General features: G+C 45.8%; 2 protein-coding genes across 2 annotated transcripts; one reads left to right on the top strand and one right to left on the bottom strand.

The window, feature by feature from the left end:
- Window positions 1–38: 38 nt before the first annotated feature.
- On the bottom strand, window positions 39–8765 carry JR316_0006233 (Paladin; the record flags this gene model as incomplete). The annotated part of the gene is made up of 33 exons (XM_047891982.1): window positions 39–183; window positions 239–316; window positions 378–501; window positions 561–822; window positions 879–902; window positions 956–1178; window positions 1227–1297; window positions 1368–1443; window positions 1507–1527; window positions 1584–1721; window positions 1775–1976; window positions 2039–2158; window positions 2221–2385; window positions 2440–2590; window positions 2650–2923; window positions 2994–3084; window positions 3138–3444; window positions 3506–3689; window positions 3750–3848; window positions 3898–4021; window positions 4093–4266; window positions 4319–4463; window positions 4533–4760; window positions 4810–4848; window positions 4949–5099; window positions 5148–5283; window positions 5333–5885; window positions 6504–6739; window positions 6799–6850; window positions 6941–8234; window positions 8288–8428; window positions 8483–8663; window positions 8717–8765. The coding sequence occupies 33 exons, from the start codon at window positions 8763–8765 to the stop codon at window positions 39–41; spliced, it is 6258 nt and encodes a 2085-aa protein (XP_047749331.1).
- Window positions 8766–11686: 2921 nt separating this feature from the next.
- On the top strand, window positions 11687–14120 carry JR316_0006232 (uncharacterized protein; the record flags this gene model as incomplete). The annotated part of the gene is made up of 4 exons (XM_047891981.1): window positions 11687–13064; window positions 13122–13276; window positions 13342–13745; window positions 13805–14120. 4 exons carry the CDS (start codon window positions 11687–11689, stop codon window positions 14118–14120), a joined length of 2253 nt encoding a protein of 750 aa, XP_047749330.1.
- Window positions 14121–15849: the final 1729 nt, after the last annotated feature.

The raw sequence follows: 15849 nt of genomic DNA, 5'->3' as shown, positions 1-15849 counted from the left end.
ACATGTGATATCATAACGAGCGTGTAACTGGACTAAAATCAATCCAACGACCTCCTACCAAGCAACTTTGTAATTTCTCGGTGTTCGTGAAGCCATTCGGGGAACGTGGTCTCTGGACCGTTTCTTGGTTCCCTCATTTCGATGAGGTAATTGGCAAAGACGATCAAGGTGCCGTAACGGTACCTTGATCACCATCGTGAGAAATCAAGAGAAGAAATCGAGTTATCAACCAACTTACAAGTAGTTCACAGTGATATTCCTCAACTTTTGCTCCTTGATACTACCCTTTTCACAGGCATCAACCTTTAGCTTATAACTGAAAATATCAAAACGTTAGTCTAACATTCTCTTAAACTTGGGCTAATGCCAGGACTTACTCATATATCGCCTTTCGCAAATTCTGAACATCTTGCATCAGGTCGATTGCTCGGTCTGTCAAACGCTTCGCAATTTTTCCGTGTGAAAGTACACCGACGAGTTGTAAAATTGTCTTATATTCTCCTGCAAAAACGTAGCATGTCAATTCAATATCAATTTGGTGGAACTAGGATTAAACACACCTGCAAGATACACTTCCTCCTCTGATGGTCCATCCATAGTATCGTACAGGTTTGGAGACATTTCATCCTCGGCAGTGACCTCATTCATATAATTTTGCCACTGCATAGTTGATGAGATGAGACAAGCGGTGATCATGCCCGTTGTTGTTCTGCCCCTTCCCATCTGGCAGTTGAAAACAAAATCACCGGCTTGGGACATGCCAGACCGCACTCGATTCAACAGCTGAGCCAATGCGTCAGGTAGTGGCGCCTGCTCATCGGTCTAAAAATAGAATAGATGTAGCACACTTAGGACATGTATTAAATGGAGAGACTTACAATCGCAACCCGCCCGTAGTCAATCTATCACGCATAGCAATTAAAATAACTAAAAGCATACTCAGTGGACCACGTACACGATAGCCGTTCTGGATTACTAGATTGAAAACATCCCTTGGCGTCATGATCTCGTCTTCAGATACAACCTCCCAGATTGGAATGATGGAAAATACTCCAGGTCTCTCTTCAACCTCATCATGAAGCAAAATACGACCATCCCCTTTGCGAAGCTCTCGGAGAACGTCTTTCTTAAAGCTTTGCTCCATGCTTTCCACCATGGCCGTGGTCACCCCTGTGGCCCTGTAAATGATAAGCAATCGCACCCCGTGGCTGGCGGAGAGAACTTACTCGACATTTTCCAAAGGTCGGTTAACTAGCCGTAGAACGTGAGGACGACCCGCCACGTAGATGACGGGCTCCTACAGTGATCAGTTTTAGCGACTCCATTTGACGGATCATACCAACAACCCTGGTAAATGAAAGATTTACCTCTCGTAATGACGTCCAATAAACCATATTTGACCCTCCGGGCCCCGCGTCCACTCTCTCAAGCGCTCGTTTCAATCTGCAGTACGTTGTAAAAAACCGTAATCGGCGAATAAGTAACCACAGTCAACAATAGACTTACCCTCCGACAGTGGGCATGCCACTTGAATTTCAAATAAGTTCAAAATAATCAAAGAGTACTGGTTTAAGAACACTAACCTCCCGCATACCATCTTACCACCTTCTTCAATGATGAACTCGGTGCCTTCCAACGGGGATGATGAACCTGAGGATGCCGAGGATGTTGGCCTTAACGACATTGGGACTCGGCGGAAATTGGGTGCACCATCGATACGTCTGATTTAAAATTGGTTGAAATGGATGGAAAATGATAAAATTTAGACACATACTCGGGGAGTGTCATTTTTTGCAGATTCGAGAAGAAGTCGGACTTGATAATTGTAGATGCAGATAGAATGCTCCCAGATCTGTTGACGACTACATTGGTTACCTCGTCTGGGTCCGCCACCCCAGCCTTAGTATCGGCCCTCTCTAAGGGCTTCAACGCATTTATTCCCTCCTCCAACATTTCCTTTTCAAAAGTTTTGATGACTGGCGAGAAATAAAAAAAAAAAAACATCAGATAACGGCAGAGAAATAAACAAAATAAATACCAGGTCTGTTCTTTACAAATGTCTCCACGTTCTCGAAGGATTGCATAGTATCAGGCTCGATAGACTGAAGGTACGACTGGAATACAATCAGCTCAAAATATCGGCGCAAATTATGCAAGCCTTCAATCGCAGAGCATCCATATCAGCATGGATATGCCTACATTCTTTGCTTGGAAACAAACCTTTCGATGTATGGACACGTCTTTGCTTGTCATCCGTCGCTTCCTCTGCACGAATCCTCGCAGTTTCGATGGCGTCTCGCAGATTATAGACAGCAGAGCATCGGTCGATGGCATCGTCAACTGCACTTTTTACTGCAGGGCCCTTGCGGATTACTCTCAGCAAGTCTAAGAAAGGTGTATGAGAATACGTGTATAAGGGTTGCAGGGAGAGGTACGCACTATTTATGACCTGATATGAGCGCCTGTTTGGTGCTTTGACAGGTTCCATCAGAGTCATAGACATGGACAGTGAGCGTTTGGCAAGTCGAGGCGACATCGGTGTCATGGGGCGGTGCACTTGGAGCCACTCCCGAATAAGTAGCAAAATAATCTAACCCGATGAAGTGCAGTCAGACTGAGGGGAATTGGTAGGTGCAATCCCTCACTCACCGAAGCAAGAGTGCTTCTTCCTCGTCCAAGTTGGCAATTTACTACAATGGGGGTGTTGGGAGACGCCCGGACCATGACATCAATGAGGTCCTTGAGATCAGAGAAATCGGGCGGTTTCTCTGCTGTGATAGGAATACGATTGTACTGTAGAGATATATGCTTCCCGTCGCGCCGGGAAGCCATAACATCCTTCAATACTACAACATTTTCTGGTTGCACTTCTTCCCAAATTGGAACCACCGTTCCATCACTAGTCTCTGTATGTAGCAGTAGTCTATTCGTTATGTCCGGTTTAACAGTTACCATGGGTGAATGCTGGCTGGATATATAGCAAGTGTACTTACCGTCCACCAAATGAATTCAACTCCGCAATGACATCATCCTTCAGCCTCTCCTCAAGAATTTCCAACCTCGACGCGGAGATCCCGCCATAGTCTACAGCAAAAGTAACATCAGAAGGCCATCTCAAGATGCGAGTCCAATATAACCTTTCATATTCCTCAGTGAATAGTTTTCTCTCCTCAGGCAATACGGTGCGCCATTGATGTACACAATTGGCTCCTCCCTCAGCGTGATCCAGATGATCTTCTGCGCTCCCGGGTGTGAGGTTTGCACCCGCTCAACGACTTCATCAATAGCCGCAATAGTAGGCTGGCCCAGCGCGTATATATCCGTGTCGGGGACCTGGCGGAAATTGATAGCACCGCGCACACCATGTTCAACGTGGTGTGATTCGCCGATCCATTGGTCAGATTTGAGAAGGGTGCTTTCGCGGAGAATGATACCACTTCGGTTCTGGGGTTCCCGGTGTAAACCATTCTGTGAAGAAGTGAGAGCAGGAATCTTGAGGGCTCACCTTGACTACATGGTCAGAATATTCGTCTCCCAGAATCTGGCCTCCAGAGATAGCGACATCATTCTTCTTGCCTGGCAAAAGCGATCTCGTCGTCGAACTGGACTTGGACAAAGAAGACAAATCGTTCACGGGTGCGAAGACGTTTAGTCTGGATCCGTATTGTTTGCGAAGGAATTTAATTTGTCTATTTACAAAAAACTGCGCGTGAGCCGTGTCATTGTCAGGAAAGAAACATACAACTTACGTCCAAATTTCTGTCCTTGCCGTGAGCCAGTCAGAGAAACTCTGGCTGAAGTGTGCATCTGAGGTCTCTACGAAACTAGCAAAAGCAATCATGAAGAAGCTGGGCAGATATCAGTATACCATCGTTGGGACCTATCCCCGCTACGTACTATTTCTCCAAAGCTCTCATTCCCTTATCCAAAAAGTCCTCCCCTTGGGCCTCATCCAAACTCGTCAGCGAATATCTCAGCCTATATGTTAATATATCCTCGCGCAGATTTGTGACCTGGTCAGCTGTTTGTTTGTTTCCCCACACATCAGGGATCCATAATAAATATTTCCCTGCAACAGGGTAAGGTACACACCTGTATCAATAACCCGATCCACCAGACGCTTCGCCTGCAATCCATTATCCAAGCAGCCAAGCAGACTGAGAATGACACCATAGTTACCCATGTAAGCTTTACGCAGGTTCTCCAACAAGGTGGGCTGGGTCATCAGAAGCTCGATTGCTGATTGAGTGTTGTTATCCTTCAGACCTGTAGATAACGGTTCATGGGGAATCAAGATATGATTAGCAACGGATCTTACATTTCTGGAGTAGATAGGTCAGACGAAGAAGGGACTTGTTCAACTCTTGCTGTGCATTGGCTTGTTCGAGAGATTGTAGGATCCGGCTTTCCGTTTGCTGTTCAGGGAGCCCTTGAACGGTGACATCGTGAATAATTACGTTCCACTTACTGAATTTGTTGGCTGTAGGAAATCAATCTCGTTGACACCGTGCACATAAACGACGCCGACTCACCGTAGAGGGTCCGGGACTCGAAGAAAGAGGTTTCGTGCTGCTCCCCGTTGGCTTAATAGCATAGGGATCGGGCCCGCCTTCGTTCATAATCTGTTTCCGCCTAACAAGAGACGCAGCCACCATGGCAAAAGTTGTACGGACAGCACCCATGCCACAAGAGAACATCAAGGCAGTCTTGGTCGGGTCTGTGTCGCGAATAACGCGTAAATACGCGTCCAGATAGTTATCCTGACGGTCTGTTAGAGTGCAATATGCCTAGTAAAAAATACCCGCTTACCTCGATTGGTCGATCGGGAGAAATGGGAATTCTAAGTAGCTTATTAGTACAACTCATACAAGCTATTCAGACAATAATTTACCGATAATACTTGGAGGCCGTCAGTCAATCACATCAAGGAGATAAAAATACGACTTACATCAACATTCCAGCCAGCGTCTTTCATCGTCCCCCAAAGTTCCCGACACGTTTTTACATTCCCGCTGTCAACTGCAGTCCATGTCGGTAGAATGGCACCCTCCCCACTATCTGCGGCGACTTCATTGTGTGTGAGTACAACGCCGCCATATCTATCGTTCATTCAACTCTTGATCACGCGGCAAGCTTCATTGACGCACCTCATGGCCTCAGCAAGGATATCATTCTTCAGTCTGTTCTCTATCGCCTCCAGGTTCTCGGCTCTGTCGGAAAGGGCAAGTGTGCGTCGTGGTTCGGATGCGTCTCTGAGTACAAAAGGTCGTCCCGATATGTAAACTAGAGAGGTTAGCTCGGTTCCGGCAACATGCTATTCGAGTAGGCTTACTTATCGGCTCTTCACGAGTGGAAAACCAAACAACATGTGCAGGATTGGGAGTGTTAGGTCTACATCTCAGAATAGAAAGAATGGCCCTGAGGCCTTGTGTGCGAGGCTGAGCAGCACCAAACACGTTGAGATCGCCATGTCGAGGTGCTCTGAAGTTCGGTGCGCCATGAACATTGAGATCCAGATCCAGAGCTCGGCCTTGGAAGACGTCGGCCCCATGAGATATACGTAGAGATATGAACACTGACCTGACGGATAATGGTCCGTTTTCAAGATGAACCCCCTCGACAACACGCTTCCTGATCTCGTCTTCACCACCGAAGGCTCCGAGCGCTGGAGCAAATCCGTCAGGTCCAACGACGTGGCCTCCATTAAGCTGTCCTCCGACTTTTGACCATGGACTCTTCCTGGTGGTATCGACGATGGTCGGGTGTTGGATAAGAGTGATGTTCGTGCAGACGTCGAGAATGCAGGCAATAGCGGGGGTTGAGATGCAGGACGATTTGGTGGATTGTCCGAGAGAGCCTTGGTGAGGTGGGACATTAGAAATCTTCTATTGAACGGAAGAATGGTGGAAGTAGAGACAAAGAACGGGTTGCAAGGATCGGGTCGTCGGACTAGTCGGATAAGATAACTTGCTTTTGCGATCCGAAATCTCTTTGAAAGCAAAATATTTCGGCTTGGACGTCCACCGTCGCAAGCTATACGATCCTTCAGGCTTTAAGGCGATTCTAAAGTAAACCAAAAAGCTAGGCTTTCGGCTCCTTCACATTTCGGTTCGAATGCGTGATCGGAATCTCGAGACACGTGAATTACACGCGTCGAACGCGACACATTCAGGAGGTGCAGACATATAGCATTGTCCTGATTGAGGGAAATGACATTATTTCAAAAATAATTTCTAGCTCAGATTTCATGTTCAGAAAAAACAAGTGACAATGTGGTTGCAGACCAGCAGAAAACACATCACCAAAAAGAAATTAAAAGAAAGAATACTAACAATCTATAATGTCCTAGTCACAGTGAAATCTGCAAATTTACAATCACCCATGGTCTACAAACATTACGTTATCTAATCGTACCTACATTTCACCTCCTCTATCGAGCTTGGTATCCCTTCCCGAGTCTCTCATTCAGAGTATTCCCACCAATCCTTTACCCAATCAAGTACTCTATCCGCGAGAATCTTTCCCTCTTTATCTCTTATGTTTCTGTCTGCCCCTTCACCATCCTTACCCATGATTATCCTCTTCGCGTCCTTTGCCGGCTTACCATTTACATATGCCTCAGCCACCGCCTTAGCCCAGTTACCTGCCTCATAAGACTGGCGTGAGAGCTCTACCCCGACTCCCTCAGTGTCAAGCAGAAGGCGTAGGCCATGTTCCTCTATGAAAAGGGGACGGGAAACTGAATTTGTATCAGTGGTGAGTAGAAAAATATAGCCGCTAAGAAGTTTGTGAACTAACCATAAACAAACGGAGTGCAGGCATCAACACACTCTGATACTGTTCCGTACCCCTGTCCGAAATTGATCAGCAAACATGTCGTATTTAAGCGCTGGGCACAGGAAGTAGTTGACAGATAAACACTATAATCAAGAAAACTCACCAATTTCCCAAGCAACACGTCGGCGACCGCAGTGAGATCAGGCATGTATACATCCCTAGGTGCAACATAGAATCCCTCAGGCAGCCCTTCTTCCTTCTCCGTACCCCACTGTTCCTTAGACACCCCGCAGACAATTGCAATCCAGGAATGATCAGGGAGAAGCTGCTGTTGTACTTGTTCCTCTTGCTCATGATCAGCGGTGTGGAGATCCAAATCGGTATCCGAATCTGATTCAGAGTCAGTTGAGAGCGATAGCGACGATGAGTCTGAGCTGGAGTTGCCGCTGCTGTTAAGGTCATCCGGACTGGTGGGTTCTGGCTCGTCATTGTCAGCAAGAGCATCCCGCATATAGGAGAACGATGAAGTGTATGGATCAAAATCATTGTCAGGCGTTGGGGGAATGGTGTTTAGAGTGGGCGTGCTCTCAATTTCCAACGTGTTTATGGCGTTTTGCGCAGCGGGTTTCGATGCGGGAGGTGCGCCTGGGATCCATATGTGATTGGGTGTAGCCAACCTCGAAAGAGGGTGATCACTAAAACCGCGTGCTTTAGGTGTCGGGCTTCGAGGACTCGAAGGAGTACGAGGCGAAGGAGTAGTGTGCCGATAATACCTACCCATGCCTCCCGGCTTTACCTTGACGGGAGTCGATACCAAACTCGCAATGTTTTCATTGCTTGCATTTCTGCTGTGTGCCCTGCTCGAAGTCCTACTCGGAGGGGGTCGGAATACCTGCCCACCAAAAGAAACGACTAGAATTTTTGTCTTCGATACGTCGTGCAACTCGACGGGAATGCCAATGGACGAAAGTAGTTTAGATCGGCCTTGTGGTGTGTAAACAGATAAGGAGGAACTCGGGGGACGAACAAGGAGCGGCGCGTCGATGACGGTGCGCGTTGTCTTCTTTGCTTGGGGTAGGGACGGGAGAAGGTTGGGAGTACGAGATCGCGAAGACTTGAGTGTCTCTAGAATATCCGGGTGCATCCTTCTGGACGTGGCGTCGATCCAGTCAGAAGAAGGAAGGCTCGGCTCGATGTAGAACGAGGGAATGGGTATGAACCCTGGCAAGCGGACTAGAAGGTCTGCACAACGGTACCCGGCGTGAATTTGGTCTACGAGGGGAGCGAGTTCGTCGTATGGGATCGGGATATCAGGGAGCATGTCGAGGATGCTGGGAACCCCGCTCTGGGATGTTTGGGTAATGTCTAATAGGGGAGTCGAGAGGTAAGAGTACACCGAATCAAATGAGAAATTGGTTATAAGAATTGAGGGCAAGCCAGCTGCCCTTCCCGCAAGACTGTCGTCACTTGGTGAACATGCTGATTGATTGAAAAGAGGACGTAGGCGTACCATCCCAAAAATGCAGCATCACTCAAGACACCGTGAGCGTTCACCTCGACAAGCCATTGTCGCTCACGCTCTAACAGGTTGTCTTTCTTGCTCAAGAATTTTTTGAGCACTTCGACGCTTTGCCTACGATCGACTCTATACCTGACGTTGCAAACTGTCAGCCACCTAACAGGACGATCTGAAATATCCACTCACGCCAAAGGCTGAACGATGACTGGATCAATTTCTGCATATCTGTATTTTGCGCCGCACGCAATACTGTCGGAAAAGACGTGCTCTGGAGCTGAGGATACAATGTATACGATGGGCCTTTCAAGCGGGTTCCCGCTGAGGAGATATCGAGTAAACGCAGAGACTCGAGTAGCATGGCCATATCCTGTAAACATTCTAGGTCTTGTATCCTACTCATAATTAGAAAACAGTACTCACCATGACCGGAGCAGTAGTATGCGAGTGTGGAGGGTGTAGCAACAACCATAAGCACTGATAGAGAGCAAAAGGCGTCTGACAAAACTTGCGGGTCTTATAGGCCCAGAAACAAGTGGGAAAACGTGCGAACGGAACAAGAGAAGGATAAAATGTAGCCATGATCGTGCATTCTCCTGGCAGTCTTCCGCAAGCCCTCCGTCAGTAATGAACTAAAAATAATGCGAGTTTCGACTCGGTTTGACGTCAAACCCTAACCTTAATAGTGTGCCATTTCCCCGAGATTCACAAGGGAAAAGATATGGTTGGAGTAAGACTTTAAGTATCAAGCATATTATTTCAACGAACGAAAGAGTGGAAAAGAGAGTGGAGTGTGTTATCTGTCGGTTATCGGTCTTTCCGTTTTCCGTTCATAGGAGTGGGTGTCCCAAACGGGAAAGGACCAAAAAATGGAGATAAAAAGAGACAGACTCACGATGCTTTATTTTTATCAAATTTTTGAAGAGAAATGACATTAAAGTGCTTGACAATATGTATAGATTGTCACAAACACAAAATTTATGAAATACCGTGTGAAACGAAAGAACATGTACCTTTTGTTTGTATGTACTCTGAATTGCTCTGATATTTCTTATCTGGGTATTATTTGCTTTATATATAATCTAGATTATTACTGAAAGAGCCACAAAAAATGAAACCAGAGTGCCCATCGAGCTGGAGGGCATGTAATCCGCTGGGGGAGAAATTGATGCCAAGTCTGTTGTCGGCACACGCTCGTAAGTTCAATTCGGAGTTTGAAACTACATAGGGCCTGGGCAGATGACAGAGTCTCATGTTCGAACCGCATCGAAGTCAAATCATAAATTAACTTAGCGTATGTAGTCACATTCCAGACATAAAGATTTCAACTTCAACTTCTATAAACTGTTCCCTTTAGTCTTTCATAGTTGTGAACTGTCTCTTATATTTTATATATAAAAGGTAATTAGGAAGAAAATTGACCGAAGCTGGAAAAGACTTGTGCCAGAAGGTAAAATCATGATGATGCTCTCAAAAGTAAAAGACAATAGAATTACATGCTACAAACAGTAGTCTTCCAAAGCATTATTGAGTAATATATCTATTTTACTCAGCTCCTAGATGGCAATAATAATTTTGACTTATGAACCACTTGAGTTGCAAATTTATAGAGCGTAACAATCATAGTAATCTAATCACACTCTTGGTCTCTCACAAAGCACGTTCATCCGATTGTTTTCGCGGTTTTTAGGTGGTGCATCACGCCAGCCCTGCAATAGCAACGAGGCCCACAAAAGAAAATATAATAAGTGCGAGAAAAAGAGAGTACTTCAATGGTAATGGGCGCAGGGGTGTGCTACTGAGATAAAGCAGGCTGAGGTAAAAAGCAAAATTTCCTGGAATGGCAGATAACCGGTAACCGGCGAAACCGCGTTTTTGATTTGAATATATTCGAGACCTGTCAGACAAGTTCTGGACGTTCAAGTAGAAACTTGTCAGGGGGGCATCTCGAGACGCGGCGCGGCACGCAAGTGGCACGCGAGCATTCTCCCATCAGTTTCTCCCGTGAGATTCTCCCCCAGCGGATTCGGAGCTCTAACATTGGGGGTGGCAGATAACATCCATATGCATTCTACTAATTTGACACTGCTTACTCAAGTTTTAAAGGCACTTATGCGTATATACATTCTTTGCATACTTGAATATATATTTTTTATTACAATCCATCCGAGGTTTTATGGTGAAAAGTCTAAAAAGAGCAAGCTCGGATTACACCGGGCAGATAACATGGCAGATAACATACCCACTCCTATGGTGAACCAGGAACCGCTTTATGGATGGACACATTAAAACGTACTTGTGCTGTCGGCAGGGAAGACGCAAACATTTTGAGTTAGGAGCGCTCTGCATTCTGCGCGTCACGTGAGAGTGTGATCCGAATGTCCCGGGTATTTCCGTCGTATTGTAAACAACGAAGTGGCAAACAGTTTCTTCCTTGTAAGTTGGACAAGTTTCTTGCTTAATTTCACCCCTCTGTGATACCTACGGAAGTAACAGAACCACCATGGAATGTCTATCCAAATAGCTCTTGAGCGTTCCTTTGTTTTCAAAGATTGCCCAGATTTCATCACGCCGACCCATACCTCCTTGTCTGACCAGCAAACTCAACAGTCAATCCAGCTACTTTGGGCATCACATCGAGACTTCGGGGGTGGGGAACGAGGGTAGCTATGGGCATTGCATCCCAATCTCATGCGACAGTTCATCCTCAACAACCGTCAACATAACAATGGTTACGGCTCGCGTTTCTTCGAGGCCGTGCACGCCCAATCGATACCATCTGCTTCAGGTGTACGTCAGTTTGTACTATTCATTCTGATGTGGTCTATACGCGGTGACTCCTAACAGCATTGCTCCCCAAAACTGGTCTTGTTGTGTTAGCAGTGCCCATGTTCCTGCCTTGCAACAAGGGCGCTAAACTTAGCAGCCATTGAGTTGTGGTTACGTCACGACTACTATGGGTTGTTGTCGACTCGATGGCAATTAAATGGGACCTTGTATTTCATCTTTCCCGCCACCACTGGGAAGTTGATATCAATTTACATACGGCACATACGGCTTGGTATCTTTTGAATACCTGACATGATGTGGGACAGATATTCACAATGCCGTAGCACTGTCCACATTCTGTCAACATTTATTTAACCTCTGGTACTACTCCGTTGGCCGCCGACAAGTTTCCTCTAAATCAAGAACAAGAGATAGATTGGAATAAAACCTTAGCAAAGCAACCAACACTCGTTGAATCAAACCTTTCCTCTCAAACTTTCCTCGACAGCTTTCCACTTCGTCACGGTCCCCTGATGTTTACAAACTCTAGAAATTTCCAGATTAATGGCGGAAATTTTACAACACATGTCGCAATGCAACAAGCAGAAGGCACAATAGGTGCATATGAATCAAAAATCGTATCCGAGTTTACATCGACCTGAATACTTTACAGGAATGGATATTCTGCAACAAAATATTGCACCAGGTGCATTCCATGACTCCGATGAATCGTGCGATCCCCCAAAATGCCATCCACGTACACGTGAAGCCGTTCTCGAAAAAATTATGCAATGGATACGAATTCCAGACGTCGAACGAGAGTCTTTCTTTATGTGGTTATACGGTCCAGCAGGCTCAGGCAAATCGGCTATTGCCCACACTATCGCGGAAATGTGCAAAGAAGCGGGGCTTTTGGCTGCAGCGTTCTTCTTCTCTAGAAACGCCGCTGGTCGTAATGACAAAACTCGACTCGTTGCCACATTGGTTTACCAGTTGGCACTTTCAATACCTGCAATGCGTACGGAAATGTGTTTGGCTTTGGAAACTGATCCTGCGCTATTTAAAAAGTCCCTTGAGGCTCAACTCACAGCTCTTGTTGTTCGTCCATTCCAAAGTGGTGTTGCTCAAGGCAAGATTATAACCAACAAGACACCTTTGCTTGTCATTGTGGATGGCCTAGATGAGTGCGAAGACTCCTATTCTCAAACCACCATTTTAAATGCTCTGTCTACACTTATACATCGCTACAACCTACCATTTTACTTCCTAATAGCCAGCCGCCCGGAATACGAGCTTCGGAGGGCCTTCGATGCAAAAACGTTCTCGTCGTGTACAATGCGGATTGCATTAGACAATGACTACCGATCTCACCGAGATATCAAAGTCTTTTTCGAGGACAAGCTGAAAGAGCTTCGGAACGACCACCCGGCAGGCGATAATTTACCAGATTACTGGCCCTACGGAGAACATGGATTAGACCTGGATGTACTAGTAGAGAAATCCTCTGGTCAATTCATATACGCGTCCACCGTGATCAGATACGTCTCTTCTCATAGACACTGGCCACCAGACAGGCTGGAAACTGTGTTTGGAGTAGAGAGTAGCGAGGATGACTCAACCCCCTTTTCCGACCTTGACGCACTTTACACCCACATTCTCACCGCTGCTGACATCTACCGCAACAAAAAAATACATAATGTGTTGCTTTCTCTTGTCCTACGGCCCTTTGGAAGGTCCACACAGCAAACAATATCCGACATCGAGAAATTCTGGGGGTACCGCACTGGGGAAGTAAGCATGCTGTTGAGCGACTTGCACTCGATCATCAATGTTCCACCTAAAGGGGACACCTGGAAATCACCCAAAATCGCTCATGCTTCAATGTCTGACTTTTTGCTCAATCGCGAAAGATCTGGAAAGTTTTACATTGATGAAAAAGAGGGATATATCAAGCTAGCAGTGGTGGCAGCGAAACATCTAAACTCGTCTTCTCGACCATTTGGTAAATGAATTCCTTTATTGAGGCTTTTATTTTTGGTTTACCTTTACGTATAATCAGAAACCTCACAACTTGTACAAGTATTGTACGAGGCATGTTCTGTAGATGCAAAGGCCCCTCCGGAGCTATTTGAGCAGCTACACGTGATGGATCCGACTCCTATCTTCCAATCGAAGTCAAATTTTCCAGAATTGATATGCTGGATGGCTAAACAAGTACGTCAACCCTGTTTCCCTTATTGACTTTTGGCTTCTAAGCGCCTCTAACGTCTCTACAATAGTGCCATCCTTCTTATACGACAAGCATCGTGCAGCGCCACAAAGCTCGTTTAGATCAATACTTTTTGGAAGCCATATCCAAGCTTCCAGCTGTACCGTGGACGAAAAAGGTTCTGACTGCCATGTCCCTTCCCGAATTTGTACCCTCAATTTCTCCGATATTCAAAATACTACAAGACGAGCTGCCGGGACCCCAGGGGGTTGACCCAGAAGGCTATTTGATTAAACTGACAGAAACCCGAAATTTTATTTTCCCCTTCTCTAGGTCAACATGGAAAGATCGTTTTGAATATTGTGCAATGTACTCTGAGTTTCAAAAGAACTATCAACTGCCTGAATCTTTTGTGGTCCGACCAACCGACTACTCTGTTCTCGCTCAGAGTGTCTGGAAGTTCATTCGTCGACGGTAAGTCTAATAGATAATTTGACCTTTATTTTTCATGTGAACTGAATTTCATGATGAAGACATTATTTGGAGCATGATAACCCCGAGTCATGGGCGCTTAACAATTACCGCATTCCGGTCTTTTTCTGGGCTCCTAATAGTCTGCAGGCCAAAGTGCGCACATTGCCGGGAGAGTACTGTCTGTACGGAGAGCTTGCCTTTGATTTGCTATCTGCTCTTCTTAAAGTCTGTCCGCCGGCGTCGGACGACCGGGAATTGGTGACCTGTCTTCGGGAAACAGTGCCAATGCCTTGGGGTTCCGAAGCAGATCCTTTGCTACCTCACAAAATAAGAACCAATGAGTTAATATCCAACTATTTAGGCGATTTAATTTAATAGAGAACGTGGTCATTCTCCAGAACATGCTTGCGATTAATTTTATGACGCAGATTCGATCATCAAATGATCCCGCATCCAGATTTCCATTGGTTTGTGAACGTCGGGCATCATGGTGTGTAATTTTAATTATGTGTGGGTTCCAAGTATGTAATTATAAACCGGTGAGAGTTGACACCGTCGTGGTGCCGCTCGTCACTGGTGCTCTACGCTGATCGCCTACAGCTACAGTAAAAATAACAAGCTACGGTCCGGGTATGGCTATTCACCTTTTCATAGAGCGGTGCTATAGCTACCTCAAAAGGAAGACCCCGAACAAAACTCCGGACTTTGAAATACATTGAAACCAAGGACTAATACCAAACCCCTACTATTCAGCGCAGATGATTTATATTTTCTGTGGTACTCATTAGCTGTTATCACTGTAAAGTCCGAACCTGGTACCACTTTAATGCGTTCAGCTGGGCGGTAGGGCTCATTGTTTCACAGTAAGTAGTATAACGGATAATGCTTCCGACCGACACATCAATCACAGTAAGTAGGGACCCCCTAGCTAAGTTCAAAAATGGCGTTGCTCAACGAGCGGTGGTATGGCAGATAAAGAAATGTATGTGGGGGTCGATTCTGTAGACATATCACGTTGGCATTGTTTGCGAGCTGGAACGGGTAGCGTGCAGGGCTTATCGGGTGGGCGAATGTAGACGGGTGGGCGACTGTAAATTTCCAACCAACGCATGATAACCTGTCGTCTTTTACCTTTGAGATAACGATTATTTTTCAAGTTGGTATGCAAAATCTTTGGAGAAGTAGAATGGGTCAAAAAAATTACATCTTACAACGCTTGCGGTGTATGGTCCGTTCCATCATAATGGTTTGGGGTAATAGTTAATGCTGGATCAATGGGGAAAAGGTTTGATTATATTGTGTGATATGGGCTAATGTGGCTCTCTCCATCAAAGAAACTATGATACAAACGGATTCTCTACTATGATACGTTGTGAGATAATCATGATCTCTGGCCGAAGAAGGGCCGTATCCGTGAGAGTGTTAATACCTTGGCCGCCGTGCACCACGATGTCGTAGATAATAGCGTTGGTTCTGTTGAAAATATCAGTCTTTATTTATTGTTATCGGAATCTACTCTACTGTTCTGATCGCTAGATTCGAGATTGATTTCAGCCTCAGTGCATGTTGGGCTGAGCAGCTACTCCTATACATAGTTGTGAGATTTTTATAGTTTGTTTAAGTATCATTGAGAGCAGTTCAATTGCGGTGCATCGGACCATGAGTACCCCTTCTGACGCCAGCCTATCTCTTACTCTTCCACTACTGAGGGATGCCCATACAACGTCGTATGTTGGAGGTGCGGCCTGATTTTTGCCTCGCTGTCCTTCCCCTCCTAATACATGATGCTCTAGTCGCGGCATTGACGGTCGTAGTGTTAGTACTCATATATTGGTGTGATATTATAAGCACAGGCTTTGGGTTGTACTGACAACATTCCTGAATTCCTCAGAACAGACCAGATTATGACATTTCCACTAGAGGTCCGACTATCCGTACAGCTCAGAAAAAACCCTAAATCCCCTGATTTTCATTTGCTCATCCACAGGTGGACCTTGTATGGAGAAAAAAGTGGTGTGTGGGAAAAGCCCTCTATGTATGTGCGGAGATACTCTCAATATCGTTTCGTCCCGTGTCCACCATTTGTCGCTAATTAATGACTGAA

The sequence above is a fragment of the Psilocybe cubensis genome, chromosome 5 (assembly GCF_017499595.1).
Source record: "Psilocybe cubensis strain MGC-MH-2018 chromosome 5, whole genome shotgun sequence".
NCBI classification, from domain to species: domain Eukaryota; kingdom Fungi; phylum Basidiomycota; class Agaricomycetes; order Agaricales; family Agrocybaceae; genus Psilocybe; species Psilocybe cubensis.
This window is presented reverse-complemented; position numbering and strand designations above follow the sequence as displayed.